Source organism: Polypterus senegalus, chromosome 12 (genome assembly GCF_016835505.1).
Source record: "Polypterus senegalus isolate Bchr_013 chromosome 12, ASM1683550v1, whole genome shotgun sequence".
Lineage (NCBI taxonomy): Eukaryota > Metazoa > Chordata > Cladistia > Polypteriformes > Polypteridae > Polypterus > Polypterus senegalus.
In genome coordinates, this window is record NC_053165.1 from 122,494,518 (window position 1) to 122,512,283 (window position 17,766).

At 38.6% G+C, this 17,766-nt stretch overlaps 1 protein-coding gene across 4 annotated transcripts in view; it reads right to left on the reverse strand.

The window, feature by feature from the left end:
• The window catches only part of ankdd1a (ankyrin repeat and death domain containing 1A), a 240,330-nt gene that overhangs the window by 139,906 nt on the left and 82,658 nt on the right, over positions 1 to 17,766 (reverse strand). For 3 of the 4 annotated variants that reach the window (XM_039773347.1, XM_039773346.1, XM_039773345.1), the window contains exons 3-5: positions 16,224 to 16,322; positions 7,813 to 7,911; positions 6,591 to 6,695 (exon numbers count right to left, since the gene is read on the reverse strand). In XM_039773347.1, coding sequence (XP_039629281.1) covers positions 6,591 to 6,695; positions 7,813 to 7,911; positions 16,224 to 16,322 — 303 coding nt within the window. Of the gene's footprint in view, positions 1 to 6,590; positions 6,696 to 7,812; positions 7,912 to 16,219; positions 16,323 to 17,766 lie in introns of those variants that run through there. The other variant, XM_039773349.1, reaches the window with a different exon arrangement.

Sequence of the window (17,766 nt, forward strand, 5' to 3'; positions counted from 1 at the left end):
TATTATTTATTTTATTCTAACATTTTCATTATTTAAAATGTACTCTAAATCATGTCCTATATAACAAATGTTTGATGGAGAGAAACATCTTAAAATGAGTTGCAGGGCCTTGTAAACAAAAGGTTGTCAATTGGCTTTGCTGGTATTTCTTGGGATATTGAATGATAATTAATTATGAATACCATAAAATAGCTCCAGAGCAAAAAAGACTCCAGTTCTTGCCTAGTTAGATGGTGTTACTCCTTTCCGCCATTTTGTTTAACTTGTAATTAGAATTGGGTGCCCAAAAGTCATGCAGAGATGGCTTGAAATAGAATGCAAATTCAGACTTGACATGTGTTCCAGGAATACTTACAGTAGATCATTGTTTTTACAAGCAGTTAAAGGTATATTGTATTAATCAAATCTTATTATACCAGTTATCTCTTTTGTAACATGCGTTGCCTCTGTGACAGGGTTGCCAATTTGTAGTATTAGCTAATGTTGGAACGATAGCATAACAAATGCCTTGGGTTATCTGTCTGTGGATAATTTTTTTGTTGCTATTTTGAATGACTTCAAGGTGTCCCATTAGTGTTCATTCTTTGGTTGTTAGCTCTTGTATGTTTTTTTTTTTTTTTTTCCTTACAACAACCAACACAGGTGCCTTGTGATAAAGAAGTATGATGTTGTATGTGCTGTGCTATTCTATCCTAACACAGGGGTCTGCTGGAGCTAATCCCAGCCAGCACAGGGTTCAAGGTAGGAACAAACCCCAGGCATGGCGCCAGCCCACCACAGGACACACACACACACACACACACACACACACACACACACACACACACACCCCAAGCACACACTAGGGACAATTTAGGATCAGCAGTGCATCTAACCTGAATGTCTTTGGACTATGGGAGGAAACCCACACAAACACAGGGAGAACATGCAAACGCCATACAGGGAGGACCTGGGAAGTGAACCCAGGTCTTCTTACTATGAGGCAACAGCGCTACCACTGTGCCACCATGCCACCCAGTGTCATTCATTTTATTTATCAAACAGAGCAGTTAATGCTTCTCCAATAATATGGATTGATCAGTGGGTGATAATAAAAATCAGTCACCACCTGCCAAAGCTTGCCAAGGAGTATCTGATTTGATCCAACATCAAATGCCTCGCTTGAAATGGCAGGCCGACTATATGATCCACACATAGTACTATACAATCACAGAATGAATACGTTGCTCTAATGTAAGCATGTAATGTTTGTTTATTTTATTGTTATACTGTATTAAGGATTACTTGTGTTTTGTTCTGTGTATTTTATTGTACTGACCCCCTTCTCTTTGACACCCACCGCATGCCCAATCTACCTGGAAAGGGGTCACTCTTTGAACTGCCTTTCCCAAGGTTTCTTCCATTTTTTTCCCCTACTAGGTTTTTTTTTTGGAGAGTTTTTCCTTGTCTTCTTAGAGAGTCAAGGCTGGGGGGCTGTCAAGAGGCAGGGCCTATTAAAGCCTACTGCAGCACTTCTTGCGTGATTTTGAGCTATACAAAAATAAATTGTATTGTATTGTATTGTATTGTAATGTGGAGCAGACAGAAATAAGCAAAAATGTTTCAGAATCTTGTGCTTTAACTAACTACGGCTACATTCTTAGCTTAGCCTTGCTCTGAGCCTTTCTCTTTTAACACTAGAATTACTAGTCTACGAAAAAACTCATTGATCCATTCCACCTTAAATCGCTTCTTAAAACCGTTCTCACCTCTCTGCCAGCCTCCTTTGTCCTGTAAATGTGCCGATAAAAACAAACTGCAAGCAGCCGGCTATTAAATCCCCCACCGACTTAGAACGTGCATGAACTTCTCCCCGCTCATGCCTCGATTGATCTAGGATCTATCTGGGAGTGAAGTGGAGTTTTAGAGTGGAAATAATAGATTATTTGGAACACACGCATTTCATGTGTGTTCCGTTTCTACAGTAATCTGTGTAAACACATTGTTAAAACAGAAACTTTTTCATATTTTAGTAATACATGTTACAAAATGTAGGCATAAACTATAAAATGTGTGAAGCCTGAAGGCCAAAGATCAAATAAACACTTTCATAAAAGGTTCAAGAATGTTACAACAGCTTCCGTGGCGTACTCGTAAGATTTTTTATTTTTTTAACCTTCGGCGTTCTGCCGGCCTGAACTCCCTGTCTATCTATATAGTAATAACAGTAATTTTATTATTATATAGGAGCTTCCCCGTCTGCCTATCATATAGTGCCTTTTCTTCCTATCTATCTATATATCTATCCCCTTAGCTGTTTTTTTATATATCTATTATACAGTGCCTTCCCTGTTTATTTATATATCTAGTGCCTACTCTGCTTGTCTGTCTGTCTGATTGCATATAGCGCTGAACTTACTGCTCTGTACTATTCTGTCCTCTGCATGTCCTGGGGTACAAAAGAAACACCACCATACTACAACATGTGCGAACTGGCAAGATCAGGGAAAAAAACACGTGGTCACTGATTACAAACCGCAAGATGAATGAAAGAGACATCATCGCACTAATGCAATATTATTTGAAAACGAACAGCGTCAGATAGGGTTTGAATATGCGCCCAATCTGACGCGGTTCGTTTTCAAATAATATTGCATGTACTGTACTTTGAAACTGCTGCACTGAATAAGCTGACGCCTTCTGTAACAGCGTCAGAGTGTATTCAAACCCGATCTGACACTGTTCGTTTTCAAATAATATTGCATGTACTGTACTATTTTAGAATAAAAACATACATTTGATTTCAGTCAGTCTGAAAAAGCCAGTGTAAATGCATGATAATTGTAAAGGTTAGCTTTTTTTTCAGTTCCATTCTCTCAGTCGCATTCATGATGCCCCCCTCCCCATCTGACACTGCTGTTTTCACATACAGACATGTGATTTATTTGGAGACGCGCTATAGCTCGAATGTTATTTATTTGGAGATGCGCTATAGCTTGAATGTTATTTATGTAGGGAAGAAAGTACAGTGTCAGGTGCTCATTCAGTGTAATAGGAACCATAGCACAGAGAGGTGTGAACACTGCAATAAGTACACATGTCGTAAATGTAGGAAGGGTGGGAACTGTTAATATTTCAATGTGATGATTTTATATAGCACGGATCAGAAATCAGCAGTTCTTACCATTGCACTACGCAAGCTGTTGTATCAACCGCCTACTGTAACTTGCTTTCTTTTTTCTTCGGTTATAGTCTTGAATAAAAGTGCACTTGTTTTGTTATACTTGTACGCCAACATATGTTCCTGTGTTTGAGCGACACGGGCATGTTCAAAAAATAGACGTGTAATGCCACGAAAAGTGCATGCAGGCACTTCAGTTCGCAAGCATTGGTACGAGAATGCAGTCACAAGTACACTGCAGAGCTATAGCACATCTTTATGTGAAAACAGCAGTGTCAGATGGGGGGTGGGTTAGGGAAGGATCCTGAACACGACTGAGAGAATGAAAAGTGAATAAAAAAAAAAAGCTAACCTTTAGGAGTATCATAAATTACACCGGCTGTAACACACTGAAATCAAATGTATGTTTTTATTCTAAAAATAGTAAGAATAAGAGCAGTTTACCTCTCAAAATTGAGTCGTGCAGGATCAAACTCATGACCTTTTGATTACCAGTCAGCAGCTGATACCATTACGCTACCATGGCAGTTGTAGTGTGTGTCAATGTGGCATGCTAAGGCGGCTTTTTTTCTGCAGTTATATTTTTGAACAAAAGCATACTTGTTCTGTTATATTTGTACCTTTTGTGAAAGTGTTTCTTTGATTTTTGGACTTCAGGCTTCATACATTATATAGTTTATGCCTACATTTTGTCATTTACTACTACAATATGAAAAACACTTCTGTTTTAAAAATGTGTTTACACGGATTACTGTAGAAACGGAACACACGTGAAATGCGTGTATTCCAAATAACGATCTATTATTTCCACTCTAAAACTCCACTTCACTCCCAGATAATCAATCAAGGCATGAGCTGGGAGAAGTTTGTGCACATTCTAAGTCGGTGGATGGATGGAATAGCAGGCTACTTGCAGATTTTCTTTATCAGCACATTTAGATTACAAAAGACGCTGGCCGAGAGGCGAGAACAGTTTTAAGAAGTGATTTAAGATGGGACGGATCTACGAGTTTTTTCGTAGGCTCTGATAATTTTAGTGTTAAAACACAAGCCCTCAAGTTTCCATTTATTAGCAATAAAACACACCATGACTACAACACGAGTGTCTCTCATTATAGAGGATTTACTAATTTTGTTTTACGAGCACTCTCATAATTATGTTTTGAATAGCTGTGTGGCTTGGTATCTTATATCTCAGGTACCTTTCCCAGAGACTATTCCCTCCACAGTACTAATGGGATTCCTATCCTATAAGCTTTGTGGTAATTTACTGTCGGTAGACAATAGGTAAAAAAAAGTACATGACATGAACCAGAATACGCAGAGTTTGTAATTTTTTAATGGAATATAATTTTCTGTCATTGTAAGATAAATAACTTATCTTTGTGTACTTTGTAGTTTGCCATTCTGTGTTTTATATTTTCCCATTCAAAACCTAGAAAGAACAATACATCCACAGAGAATTTGTCAATAGTGTGGTGTGATATTTACTTTTTCAGAGTAACATGATTCTGTACCTCCACAATGCACCAAATTAGCCATGGTTTTATATCAATAAAGTTAATCAGATTATGTTTAAAGTGCTGTTGTTTAATAATGCTACAATATGTACTATAAATGGTAAGCAGGCACTAAGCAGATGAAAATACAAACTCATTTTTTGTGAGTGACTCATGTTTTACTTTTTTGAAAGCAGAGTTTCAATTTCAATGTACCAATATCAATATACATTTATATATTCAAACTTTGCACAGAGGTGTGACAACATTTGTATTTGTCTGAATGACGCAAGAGATATGCAAACAATTAATATACAGAAGATTGGTAAATTTATTATGTCAAAAATGAAATGTCATTACAAACAACATCATCATATATCTGGTTTTCTTTTAGTTTGTTGTAATTATGACTGGAAGTTAAATTCCAGTTACAAACATCTACAGTGAATTGGGTGTATTGAGGATGCACAGGATTAGGAACAAATATACTAGAGGGTCAGCTCGGGTTGGAGAGCCAGAATAACAAGATTGTGTTGGTTTGGGCATGTGCATCTCTTTGCTAGGGATGCTAGTGATGCCTGCTGCCAGGCAAGAGGAATAGAGGAAAGCCTAAGAGGAGGTTTATGGATGAGATGAGAGAGGACATGTAAGTGGTAGGTGTGACAGTGCAAGATGCAGAGGACAGGAAGATATAGAATTAGATGATTCGCTGTGGTGACCCCTAACAGAAGCAGCTGAGAGAAGAAGATCTCTACAGTATTTCATTACTTTGAGTAGAAGTAACAGAATATTCTACAGTAACTACTTAGCAGAGTTCCAGTTTTTATACCAAATAGGTTTCAAATACAAAGCATTCAAATTTTCCAGGATGTCTAGCTAAGGGAATAACTAAATCAATGATTTATTGTCTTGATTATAAACACTAAGGTTAAATTATTTTTCCAACAAAACCTAACATTCTGAGATCCCATTAATCCAATTCAATGTCTTGGGAGAACTGGAGTTTATCTGAGAGGCACTGGGAGAAAAGCACCCAGGACACGGTGCTAGTCCATCAAAGGGCTCACTCAATGGGGCCAATTTTGAGTCTCTAAAGAACTCTAACTGCATATATTTGTCAGTGTGGGATGAAAAGTACCTAGAAGAAAACCCATACACTAACAAAGAATTTGCAAACTCCACACAGACGACGAGTCGACATTTTTTTTCTTTCAAAATTCCTTTCTCTTTAAAATGACAGAGATGTGCCTTTTGTTTGTAAAACCAAAGTTCAGAAAGCATGACAACCCAGTGCACACCTTTAAATATAAAATGGACACTTTGAAATCATTCATCTCTGCTCATGTATATGGAGCACAGCAACAACCCATAACATAGAAGCAGCTGAATTTGTAAACTGCCATGTCACACTGACAACATCATTAATCTATGATTGCTGGACAAATGTTACTAAACATGCAAAATAATAAAAATAAAAATTTCTAATAATCAAACAACAAGCAAACAAAACTATCAATTTGCAACAAAACATCTTTTAACTGTCACAGAACTTTACATTGATGAGTAGACTGCAAACATAAACCCAATTCTCCATAATTTAGATAAATGTAAGGATGAGTAACACATATCATTGTGCCGGACAGATGCATTTAGCAGTGGTATTGCTAGAAATGCACGAAGAAACATCATTTCATCTCTTGCAAAAATACTTTTTATTCAACACATGCAATTATAGAATGTTATTTTGTTTTAAAAAAGGAAAAAGAAAATTCTAATCCTAAAAACAATCATACCCAAACCAGTTATCTCTGTGATATTTACTGGAAACGTTTAAAATATCTACTTACTTCTTTGCTAAATTTAAGTTGAACAAGCATTGAATAGATCTTTATACTTGACATGCATTATTATTTTAAGAAAAATAATCTTACTTTATCAACTTTATCAATGCAGACATCTTCAAGATCCTCCATGATAAATTCCAAGACCTTTATATGACCTCTCTGAGCAGCACAATGAAGCAAATTCATTCCATTCTGAATCAAACATACAACAAGGGCCATATATATTACACAAATAAGAATAAGATGTCTATTTTTTACCTATAAGCATAAATTATATAACTCAACAGTAAGAGTAATAGATAATCTATTAATAATAGTAATAATAATAATAACAATCTCTCACTAAAAGTTTGGTCAAGTTTAGTTACAGATTAAGCTATACTGAAGAAAACATTAACAAATATACATTTTATTATAAATCTTGACATTCCAATGCTGCAGACATAATCTAGGCTTAATGGTATAATGTAGAAACAATAATTGTTTGGTTTTTTTTTCCAAAAAAGAAAATACCAAAATTATAATGGAATTAAACAAACACTGATAAGTTATAAAAGATTGCCTGGTTAACACGAGTTTACTATAAACAAAGCTGGCACTAGACTCACACAGGGCAGAAAAAGACGGCTCTTAATAAAGGTGGAGTCCACAATGTCAAACGCAGATCCTACATGCCCGTGTGGGTGGATGGGGGCTACTAGGGGTCATTTCCTTCCATAAATGAAAAGATGCCATAGAAAAGAAACCTTGGGAGGTACAAGGTTAAAGACAGTTGATTGTGGATGGGAAGAAACCACATAGGACCACCATATACACTAGTGGCAGCAGAGTCCCATTAGAGACAGATACCTTCTTAAATCCCATGGAACGGCACCCATATATTTTAATGTGAGCAAGAATTACCCAAAAAAAAATATATATTTTTTTAATTGAATGAGACAAAATGGTTTATCCATCTCTCCTTCCATTTTCAGAGCCAACTTAATTCAAACTAGGGTCACAGTGGAGCAAAAAACAGAAATCGACTCTGTGTGAAACAGTCAATTCATCACAGGGGACATAATAAAACTGGGAAGAAAAATTGAAGTCCCAGTGGGAAAAAATAACAGTGCAGACACAGTGGAAATATATAGACTCCACAAAAACTGTCACCATGCTAAAATTCAACCCCAGGATCCTGGAATTGTCAGATAACAGTGTTAGCTACTTTGCTATAACATTGTCATTGTTTCCTTATTACAAAACAACTGTTAAAGTTAACAGATAAGTGTTGTTTTTAATCTGTTGTTTAAGACGACATTAAATGTACCTTATTATCACAGTTAATCTTAGCTCCAGCATTCACAAGGATTTGTAGTATCTTTAGATGACCAAACCATGAAGCCAGCAGAAGTGCATTCATTCCAAACTGAAAAAGATTAGAAAATCATCAAATTCTTTACATTACAAAAACTTATTTTGATGAATTCTTTAGGTTTCACATATACATATTTATTCTAGCTGATATAGAAATAGTTTCAGACTAAACATAATTCTCTAGAATTAGAGTAGTCAAGAAGTCAGAACAAATCAAGAGATACTTAGCAGGAGTGTGAATTGCCAGGGACACCATGCTACAATATAATCAACATTCTTGGATTACAGTAAAATTATGGCAACAATTTTTATCATGCTTGTAACATATTAATACAAGTTCTGGCAAAAAATGGGCCAATTGTATACACCTAAGAAGAAAAAACCTTGAATCTATCATAATGAAATAATTTAATAGCAAAAATGGCAACCTCAGCATTCCATATTACGACTGGGAATATTTATTTATGGTACTTTATGTAAATCACAATGTCTAACCATAGCTCTGGGTGCTTCCTTGTGGGATAAAGCTTAAGGTTTGTGATTGGACTGTACACCAATAAATGAGGAAAAAATAATTTAAATATATTGTTTCAATATACTGTATACAACTGTGCATTTAAAACTCTTGGGGTACATACATATAAATGTAAATTAACATATATGACACACATCACTAAATCGTTAATTAGCTACTTTTAGAATAAATTATTTACAGTATTAGACGTTAAACAATGTTCAGTTTTCAAATACTGATAAAAAGTTCATGATAATTAAACATTAAACATTAAGAAATACCTCCTTTTTCTTTTTGCACAAGTAGTTTTTTTTACAGTTCAGTTCAAATATAAACTTCACATACACAAAAATGTCCACAGATCTTTAGTAAACACTATAGCCAAGCATAGCAATGGATATTCTAACTAAGATTTCTACTACAAAAACTCAATAACAGAACCATTATGAAAAATATTTGCTCCTTTTTTTCCATTTTGAATAATTCTGTTCTAGCCCATGGAGAATTCAAAATTTAGTAAAAACCAGCCTTCAAATGCTCTTGACAGTTTAAGGAAGGAGATGGTCTTACTTTGAAATATTGACAGGTTTGCAAACCACTTCTTCTTTATAACACTGTGAACACAAATCCTTCACCAGAATTCTTTTAACTAGTGATCTGCTAGCTATGAGGATATAAAAGAAGTGTTTTTTTTAGATGTACCAATAAAATATTGTCTAAATTCAAAATGTCACAAAAAAGCAATAAATAAGTAAATTCTGATGTTTGTACTTTGCATATTGATCACAGCAAAAAAATTACAATCTGTAATACTTAGCAAGGCTTTATTATTTGAAATACTTTTTTGTTTAAAAGTATTAAGTCAGGTTCATGAAATCATTGGCTCCCAAGTGCAATCATCTTTAACGTAAGACTAAGGTTTCAGTTTTGGAATATTTTTATTCTACAATTTTTGCTAGCTGGCTGTTGGAGGAAATATGTTTGCTGCAGCATGTATAACCTTACCTCTGGAGTTTGGTTGTGTTACTTGTGCAACAATCCTGGTGGAAGCCAACCCTCTTTTTGAACAAAAATAATCCAGGTAAAAAATAAAGGGTAAATTTCTTAGTTGTTGTGTGGCAAAAAGTAGTAGTAGTTTGCTTTGATAACTAAACCTCTGCTTCAGGGATGCCACAGACAGTATAGTTAAAACTGTGTCACTTTGCTGTTTATGAAGGTGCAACTAAAAGATGTTTCACCTATAAGCTGTAATCAAAGCACTCTCCTTATGAAACAAGCAGTTAGAACACGTTTTCATAGGAGAAACTAATTGTGCTGCATCTGGTCCAGTATGATTTTTGAGCTTAACATTCCCAGCTTCCTATATGGGGTGACAGCATATTCAAGGGACAGGGACCAATTGTGGGGTGAGGGCTAAATGGTGAGAGGGAGAGATCTGGACATTTAAAGATTTATTGGGAAAATATGAAAACAGAGTGCAAGTATATGCTTATAATATACAGTACAATACACCTCATCTGAAATATGCTTTGCAGTTTTAGATAGAGGGAAGTTTTGCTTTTTACAGAATCTCATTAAATAGATAGATAAGATAACTAAACCGTAGATATCACTCACTTGCACACAAACTATAGTATAGTCTGAACACACGCCAGAATGATTAAAAAGGAAGACAACTTATGACTTGGCAGTTACAGTCACAGAGAAGCATTATCTTGAGGCATTATCATTTCTGCTGAACAATTTGTTGGCAGAAAGTTTTCAATGTTAATGTGTCAGAGAGAGGACGTGCAACATCGGTCATAATGACACTCAATTTTGTTTTAATTCTCTCCTTTGCTACTACCTCCAGGATGTCCATAGTGCACCCTATAACTGAGCCTACCTTTTTAATTTGTTTATTCAGTGGGTCTCTCTTAAAGTGATGTTACTGGCCCAGCACAATACAGCACAGAAAATGACACTGACCATCACAGAGTGGTAGAGCATGTCTCCTAAATAAGAGCTAGCTCTGTCCTTTCTTGTATAGTTTCTCAGTGTTATGAGATGACTCCAACCTGTCATTAATGTGAATCACCAAGTACATGTAGCAATGCATCACCTCCACATCTATTCACTGCATAGTGACTGGACACAGCAGCTCTTTAATGCAGTGAAAGTCAATAACCATCCTTGGTATTGCTGATGTTAAGTTGCATCCCCCTTATCAATATACTTCATAAGTGCAGAATCATCTGAGAATTCCTACAAGCAATATAGCCTGTTGTCCATCCATCCATCCATCCTCTTCTGCTTATCCTAGGTTGGGTCGCAGGGGCAGCAGCTTGAGCAGAGATGCCCAGACTTACCTCTCCCCAGCCACATCTTCTAGCTCTTCGAGGGGAATCCTGAGGCATTCCCAGGCCAGCCGGGAGACATAGTCTCTCCAGCGTGTCCTGGGTCTTCCCAGGGGCCTCCTCCCGGTTGAATGTGCCCGGAACACCTTGCCGTGGAGGCGTCCAGGAGGAATCCTGATCAGATGCCCGAGCCACCTCATCTGACTCCTCTCGATGAGGAGGAGCAGTGGCTCTACTCTGAGCCTCTTCCGGATGACTGAGCTTCTCACCCTATCTTTAAGGGAAAACCCAGACACCCAGCGGAGGAAACTCATTTCAGCCACTTGTATTCACAATCTCGTTCTTTTGGTCACTACCCATAGCTCATGACCATAGGTGAGGGTAGGAACGTAGATCGACCGAGAGTAAATTGAGAGCTTTCCCTTATGGCTCAGCTCCTTTTTCACCACGACAGACTGAAGCAAAAGCCGCATCACTACGGACGCCGCACCGATTCGCCTGTCGATCTCATGCTCCATTCTTCCCTCACTCATGAACAAGACCCTGAGATACTTGAACTCCTCCACTTGGGGAAGGATCTCGCCCCAACCCTGAGAGGGCACTCCACCCTTTTCCGGCTAAAGAAAATGGTCTTGGATTTGGAGGTGCTGATTCCCATCACAGCCACATCACACTCAGCTGCGAACCGATTCAGAGAGAGCTGAAGATCATGGCCTGATGAAGCAAACAGGACAACATCATCTGCAAAATGCAGTGACCCAATCCTGAGTCCACAAAACCGGACCCCCTCAACGCCCTGGCTGCACCTAGAAATTCTGTCCATAAAAGTTATGAACAGAATCGGCGACAAAGGGCAACCCTGGTGGAGTCCAACTCTCACTGGAGACGGGTTCGACTTACTGCCGGCAATGCGGACCAAGCTCTGACACCGGTTGTACAGGGACCGAACAGCCCTTATCAGGGGGTCTGGTACCCCATACTTCCGGAGCACCCACCACAGGATTCCCTAAGGGACACGTCGAATGCCTTTTCCAAGTCCACAAAACACATGTAGACTGGTTGGGCAAACTCCCATGCACCCTCCAGGACCCTGCTAAGTGTGTAGAGCTGGTCCACTGTTCCGCGACCAGGACGAAACCCACACTGTTCCTCCTGAACCCGAGGTTTGACTATCCGACGGACCCTCCTCTCCAGAACCCCCGAATAGACTTTTCCAGCGAGGCTGAGGAGTGTGATCCCTTTGTAGTTGGAACACAACCTCTGGTCCCCCTTCTTAATGTTATATTTACAAACTGAGGTATACAGAGTAAAGAGAAAAGGAGACAGGACTGATCCTTGTGGTGCTCACATTTCTATCAGAAACACAGTTCTTGAGTCCCACAAACAGTGGTCTGCCCAACAGATACTCAATTACCCTGAACACTATAGGCTCATCCACCTGCATATCTCTGAGCTTACCACTTAACAGAGATGGCTGAATGGTATTGAAGGCACTGGATAAGTAAAAAAAATAATCCTCTTAGTGCTGCTAGCTTTATCCAGGTGAGAAAAGGCATTGTGAACAGGACAGATATTTGCATTCTCCACTCCAATCTTTGTCTGATAGACAAACTGCTGTGGGTCTACAGTAGGTAGCCTCCTACAAGAGGACTCATATAGTCTAGGACTAGCCTCTCAAAGGTTCAAAGGTCTTCATGATGTGAGACGTAAGTGTCACTGGTCTATAGTCATTAGGTGACAAAACTGCCTCTTAAAAAAACAGGGCAACTAGGCTGATTCCAAGTCTGAGGGGTAAGAGAAATTGAAAGATAAATGATTGCAGGAATTGAACCTTTTTAGTTTAAGCAAGCAGATTAAAAGTTAAAATACAGTATTCAGCATTATGAAGGGAATTAGCATGGTGGATCCCGGCTTTTACTTTAGAATTAGTTCATCAACAAGAAAATAGGTTATCAGATGAAAACTATGATAATAATCACACAAACATTGCAAAGATTTTCTTCAAACAGAAAATCATGGCAAAGGTTTCCAAGTATATTTGTAGAAAGATGGACTTATAGGGACATTTAAACTTTGACTTGATGCTCGTTTTCAGGAGTTAGATAAAGAGAAAGAGACTGACAATATGTTTTTTACTTAATAGTTGTCATTTACAATTGAAAACAAAGAGTGAGATTGGAGGCAACAGGCAGAGCGCTTGAAAGTGGGCAATTGAGTTAGACAAGTACCTGATAGATGTCCTATACATGACAGAGATGGCCTTGTTATTTTTGTGCTCCTCTGATGTTTCAGCAGAATTTTATCCTAATTTTCATCTTGCTAGGAATTACTTCAATGATGAAGAGGCATCAGGAGGGAAATGACCTGTTATAGTATTGTGTGAGGGCAGCATTGTTAACACTGCTGCCTCGCTACTTCACTTTCATGTTTACAAGGTTTTTTTGGGTACTTTGGTTAGGATGATTGTCAAATGTAGATTGACAATCCACATGTTAATATTCATACGTTAAGATGACCAGGTGTCCTGACTAACACTTTTGCTGTTCACTGTCCAGTGCCAATGGGATTGACACTGGCTATCCGTGACCCTGAAATTGGAACCATGGGAGTATTAAACAGAATGCACTTTAACTACATTATATTAATAAATAACTGAAAAGTTATATTTAGTGTGGTCTGAAAATGGATGAAAGGGTGGATAAACTCACACTAATTCATGGTATCAATTATTATACATGAATATAAAGCCATAAAGTGATTTTACATGCTTCTGTATTAAAGCTATGAACATTTATGGACAGACTAGTTAAATTGTGTTTAACCCCAACTAAAGCATTTGTTTTCAGAAGTTAATACATTAAATTCTTAAGAACTCTATAATACATACTTAAATACACATATTATGAAAAACTAGAAATTTAATATAAAATACAGTTATTAGGGATGGGTTATTCAAGTATATTTGAATATGGATATAATATATTAATATTTATCAAATAAAGAAAGAAGCAAAACCTTATATGGAACATTTTCAATTTATTAAGGCTGCAAGCCCTGGAAGTGGACAACAGGCATGTTGGTTCCCAAGGACATTATTTTTTGGGTGCATTCACATATAATTTGAAAACTACCTGCTGTGGTTGCCATATCTGGATGTACTTTTGTCCAATTATCTGCCTGCATTAACACTAGAATTCCTGAAGCCTACAAAAAAACTTGTAATACCGACCACCTTAAATCCCTTCACACCTCTACCATCAGCATCTTTTGTTTAGTAAATGCGTCAATCAGGGCAAGCAGCAAGCAGCCTACTGTCCCATCCCCCACCTTGACAGAGCTCAGCTCGCAGGCAAAAAGTTCTCCCAGCTAAAGCCAATGCTCCTTATCTGCGTGTGATGTGCCTGGAGTTGTACAGGGTAAATAAAAAGGTATATTGTTATTTGGAATACATGCATTTCATATGTGTTCCATGTCTACAAAGATCTAGGTAAGTGTAGGATGAGAGGAAATGTGAGAATTGCAAGTAATGCTGAAGACATATCTAAAGAAGAAACTTTTTCCATGTTATACTAATAATGACGAGAAGTGTATAATGTGTGAAGACTTTAGTCTAAATACCAAATAAACATGTGCGCTTTTATTCAAGAATATAGGGGAAGAAAAGCATTTTTACATGAGGTTGTCAAAGAATTAAAAATTCAAGCTCAAATGTCAATTGACAGGGAGTTTACATATTGAAAACCACTGGTGAATTTGTAAAGTTATCAATTTTTAAACAGAAAAACATTCTGAGAAAGAACAGACATGTTTTTAATTTCACAGACCACTTGGGCACGATAAGATGTCTGTTTCTGCCCCATCCCTCAGCCCACAGCAAGGACCTCATCCAGAGGTCCTGAGGAGACTTCGTGCCAGCAAAGCAGCCGGTCCAGATGGTGTATTGCCACAACTGCTGAAGGCCTGTGCGTTGGAACTGGGGAGTCCTCTACAGCGCATCTTCAACCTGAGTCTGGAACAAGGGAGAGTCCCGAGGCTTTGGAAAACATCTTGTATCACCCCAGTCCCAAAGGTATCACGTCCTAGTGAGCTGAATGACTTCTGGCCTGTTGCTCTGACGTCACGAGATGAAGACCACGGAGCGGCTGCTGCTTCACCACCTGAGACCACAGGTCCACCACGCTCCTGACCCTCTGCAGTTCGCATACCAGGAGAAGGTGGGAGTGGAGGATGCCATCATCTATATGCTACACCGATCCCTCTCCCACCTGGACAGAGGCAGTGGTGCAATAAGAATTATGTTTTTGGACTTCTCTAGCGCTTTCAACACCATCCAACCTCTGCTCCTTAGGGACAAGCTGACTGAGATGGGAGTAGACTCACACCTGGTGGCATGGACCATGGACTATCTTACAGACAGACCTCAGTATGTGCGTCTTGGGAACTGCAGGTCTGACATTGTGGTCAGAAACACAGGAGCGCCGCAGGAGACTGTACTTTCTCCGGTCCTGTTCAGCCTATACACATCACACTTCCAATACGATTCAGAGTCCTGCCACGTGCAAATGTTCGCTGATGACACTGCTATTGTGGGCTTCATCAGGAGTGGGAAGGAGGAGGAGTACAGTAAGCTAATCAAAGACTTTGTTAAATGGTGTGACTCAAACCACTTACACCTGAACACCAGCAAGACCAACAAACTGGTGGTGGATTTTAGGAGGCCCAGACCTCTCATGGACCATCAGAGGAGACCGTGTGCAGAGGGTACAGACCTATAAATACCTGGGAGTGCAGCTGGATGACAAATTGCACTGGACTACCAATACTGACACTCTGTGTAATAAAGGTCAGAGCCGACTATACTTTCGTAGAAGGTTGGCGTCCTTCAACATCTACAATAAGATGCTGCAGATGTTCTACCAGACGGTTGTGGCGAGAGCCCTCTCTACGTGGTGGTGTGCTGGGGAGGCAGCATAAAGAAGAAGGATGTCTTACGCCTGGACAAACTTGTTAAGAAGAAAGGCTCTATTGTAGGAATAAAGCTGGACAGTTTAACATCTGTAGCAGAGCGACGGACACTAAGCAAACTCCTGTCAATCATGAAGAATCCACTACATCCACTTAACAGTGTCATATCCAGGCAGAGGAGTAGCTTCAGTGACAGACTTTTGTCATTGTCTTGCTCCACTGACAGACTGAGGAGATCGTTCCTCCCCCACACTATGCGACTCTTCAATTCCACCCGGGGGAGTAAATGCTAACATTATTCAAACTTATTGTCCGTTTTTACATGTAGTTTTATTACTCTTTAACTTAATATTGTTTTTTTTATCAGTATACTGCTGCTGGATTATGTGAATTTCCCCTTGGGATTAATAAAGTATCTATCTATCTATCAGAGATAGAGAGGATTTACACACAGTTTTTAATAATTATTAATTTTATAATACAATCTACTTTTGGCATAACATACAGTATTTTGAACTGTTGTAAAGAAACAAAGAAACAAATACCTACACTATCTTCATCATCAATAGCAGCACCATGTTCCAGAAGTAGACGCAATGCCTGTTCATGTCCTGCTCCAGCAGCCCAGTGCAAGGCGGTTCTGCCTATCTGGAAACAAAACAAAGCAAGTAAACAGATATTAAACAAAAATATTAAAGTGATTAATAAATAACTAAGATAAAGACTATTAAAACATTTTTAAACCATATGCAAAATATTTGTGATGTACAAAATTGAAAATACATACACCTAACATCCAAATATTTCAGTCCTGGGTATCCAGATCTGGGTCATTGGGAGCAAGTGCTTATCCCTGCAGCACTGCACACAATTCAGGAACCAAACCCCAGCTACAGGACTGCCAATAAAAAGCATGTTAGGTATATGTGGGTAGGAAAAAAAAATTCACAAAGACAGGATAAATTGCCAGTTCCACACAAGCAATGCACAGGCTACAATTCAAACCAAAGACTTTTGAACTCAGCCATTCCAACCTATAAAGTACATGTACAGTGGGACCTCGGTTCACAAGCATAATTTGTTCCAAAACTCTGGTCGTAAACCGATTTCGTTGTGAACCAAAGCAATTTCCCCCATAGGATTGTATGTAAATACAATTAATCCGTTCCAGACCATACAAACTGTATGTAAATATATATATATATTTTCAGTTTTTAAGCTCAAATCTAGTTAACTAAAACATACAATGCACAGCGTAATAGTAAACTAAATGTAAAAATACTGAATAACACTGAGAAAACCTTGAACAGAGAAAACTAACACTGCAATAGTTCGGCCTATAGTGCTACCAACCGCTGGCTAAAAACACTTTTTTTTTAATGAGTTTTAAGCACAGGGAAAAAAATGAACATTTGAAAAAATCCGTAATATAATAAACCACCAAGAAAAGTAACATTGCAACAATGCACACTACGAACCGATCGCTGTAAACAGAAGTGAAAACAAAATCAAGCCCAGTGCATTCTTTAACTGCCTTCCTACCTTATGCGTCCAGCTCTCTCTCTCGCGCTGCCTGTGTATGCGCCTCTCTCTCACGCTGCCTGTGCGTGTATCTCTCTCTCGCGCAGCCTGTGTGTGTGTGTCTCTCTCTCGCGCTGCCTGTATGTGTGTCTCTCTCTCGCGCTGCCTGTGTGTGTGCGTCTCTCTCTCGCGCTGCCTGTGTGTGTGCGTCTCTCTCTCGCGCTGCCTGTGTGTGTGCGTCTCTCTTTCGCACGCCTGTGTGTGTGTGTGTCTCTCGCTCTCGTGTATGTCGCACTCTCTGGCTCGCTGCACAAGAAATGCACAGGGAGAGACTGAACACGTACAAACCAAAAGGAAAACTGGCTTGTTCGTATACCGAGTGTGTGGTCGTGAACCGAGGCAAAAGTTTGGCAAACTTTTTGGTTGTAAACCGTTTTGTACGTGTACCGAGACATTCGTGAACCGAGGTTCCACTGTATTTATTTATATTGTCTAGTGAGTTTAACATTTTAGCTGATGTATTCAATAAAAAGCTGTTACTTTAAAAGTTGCAGAATGTTATTCCCATTTC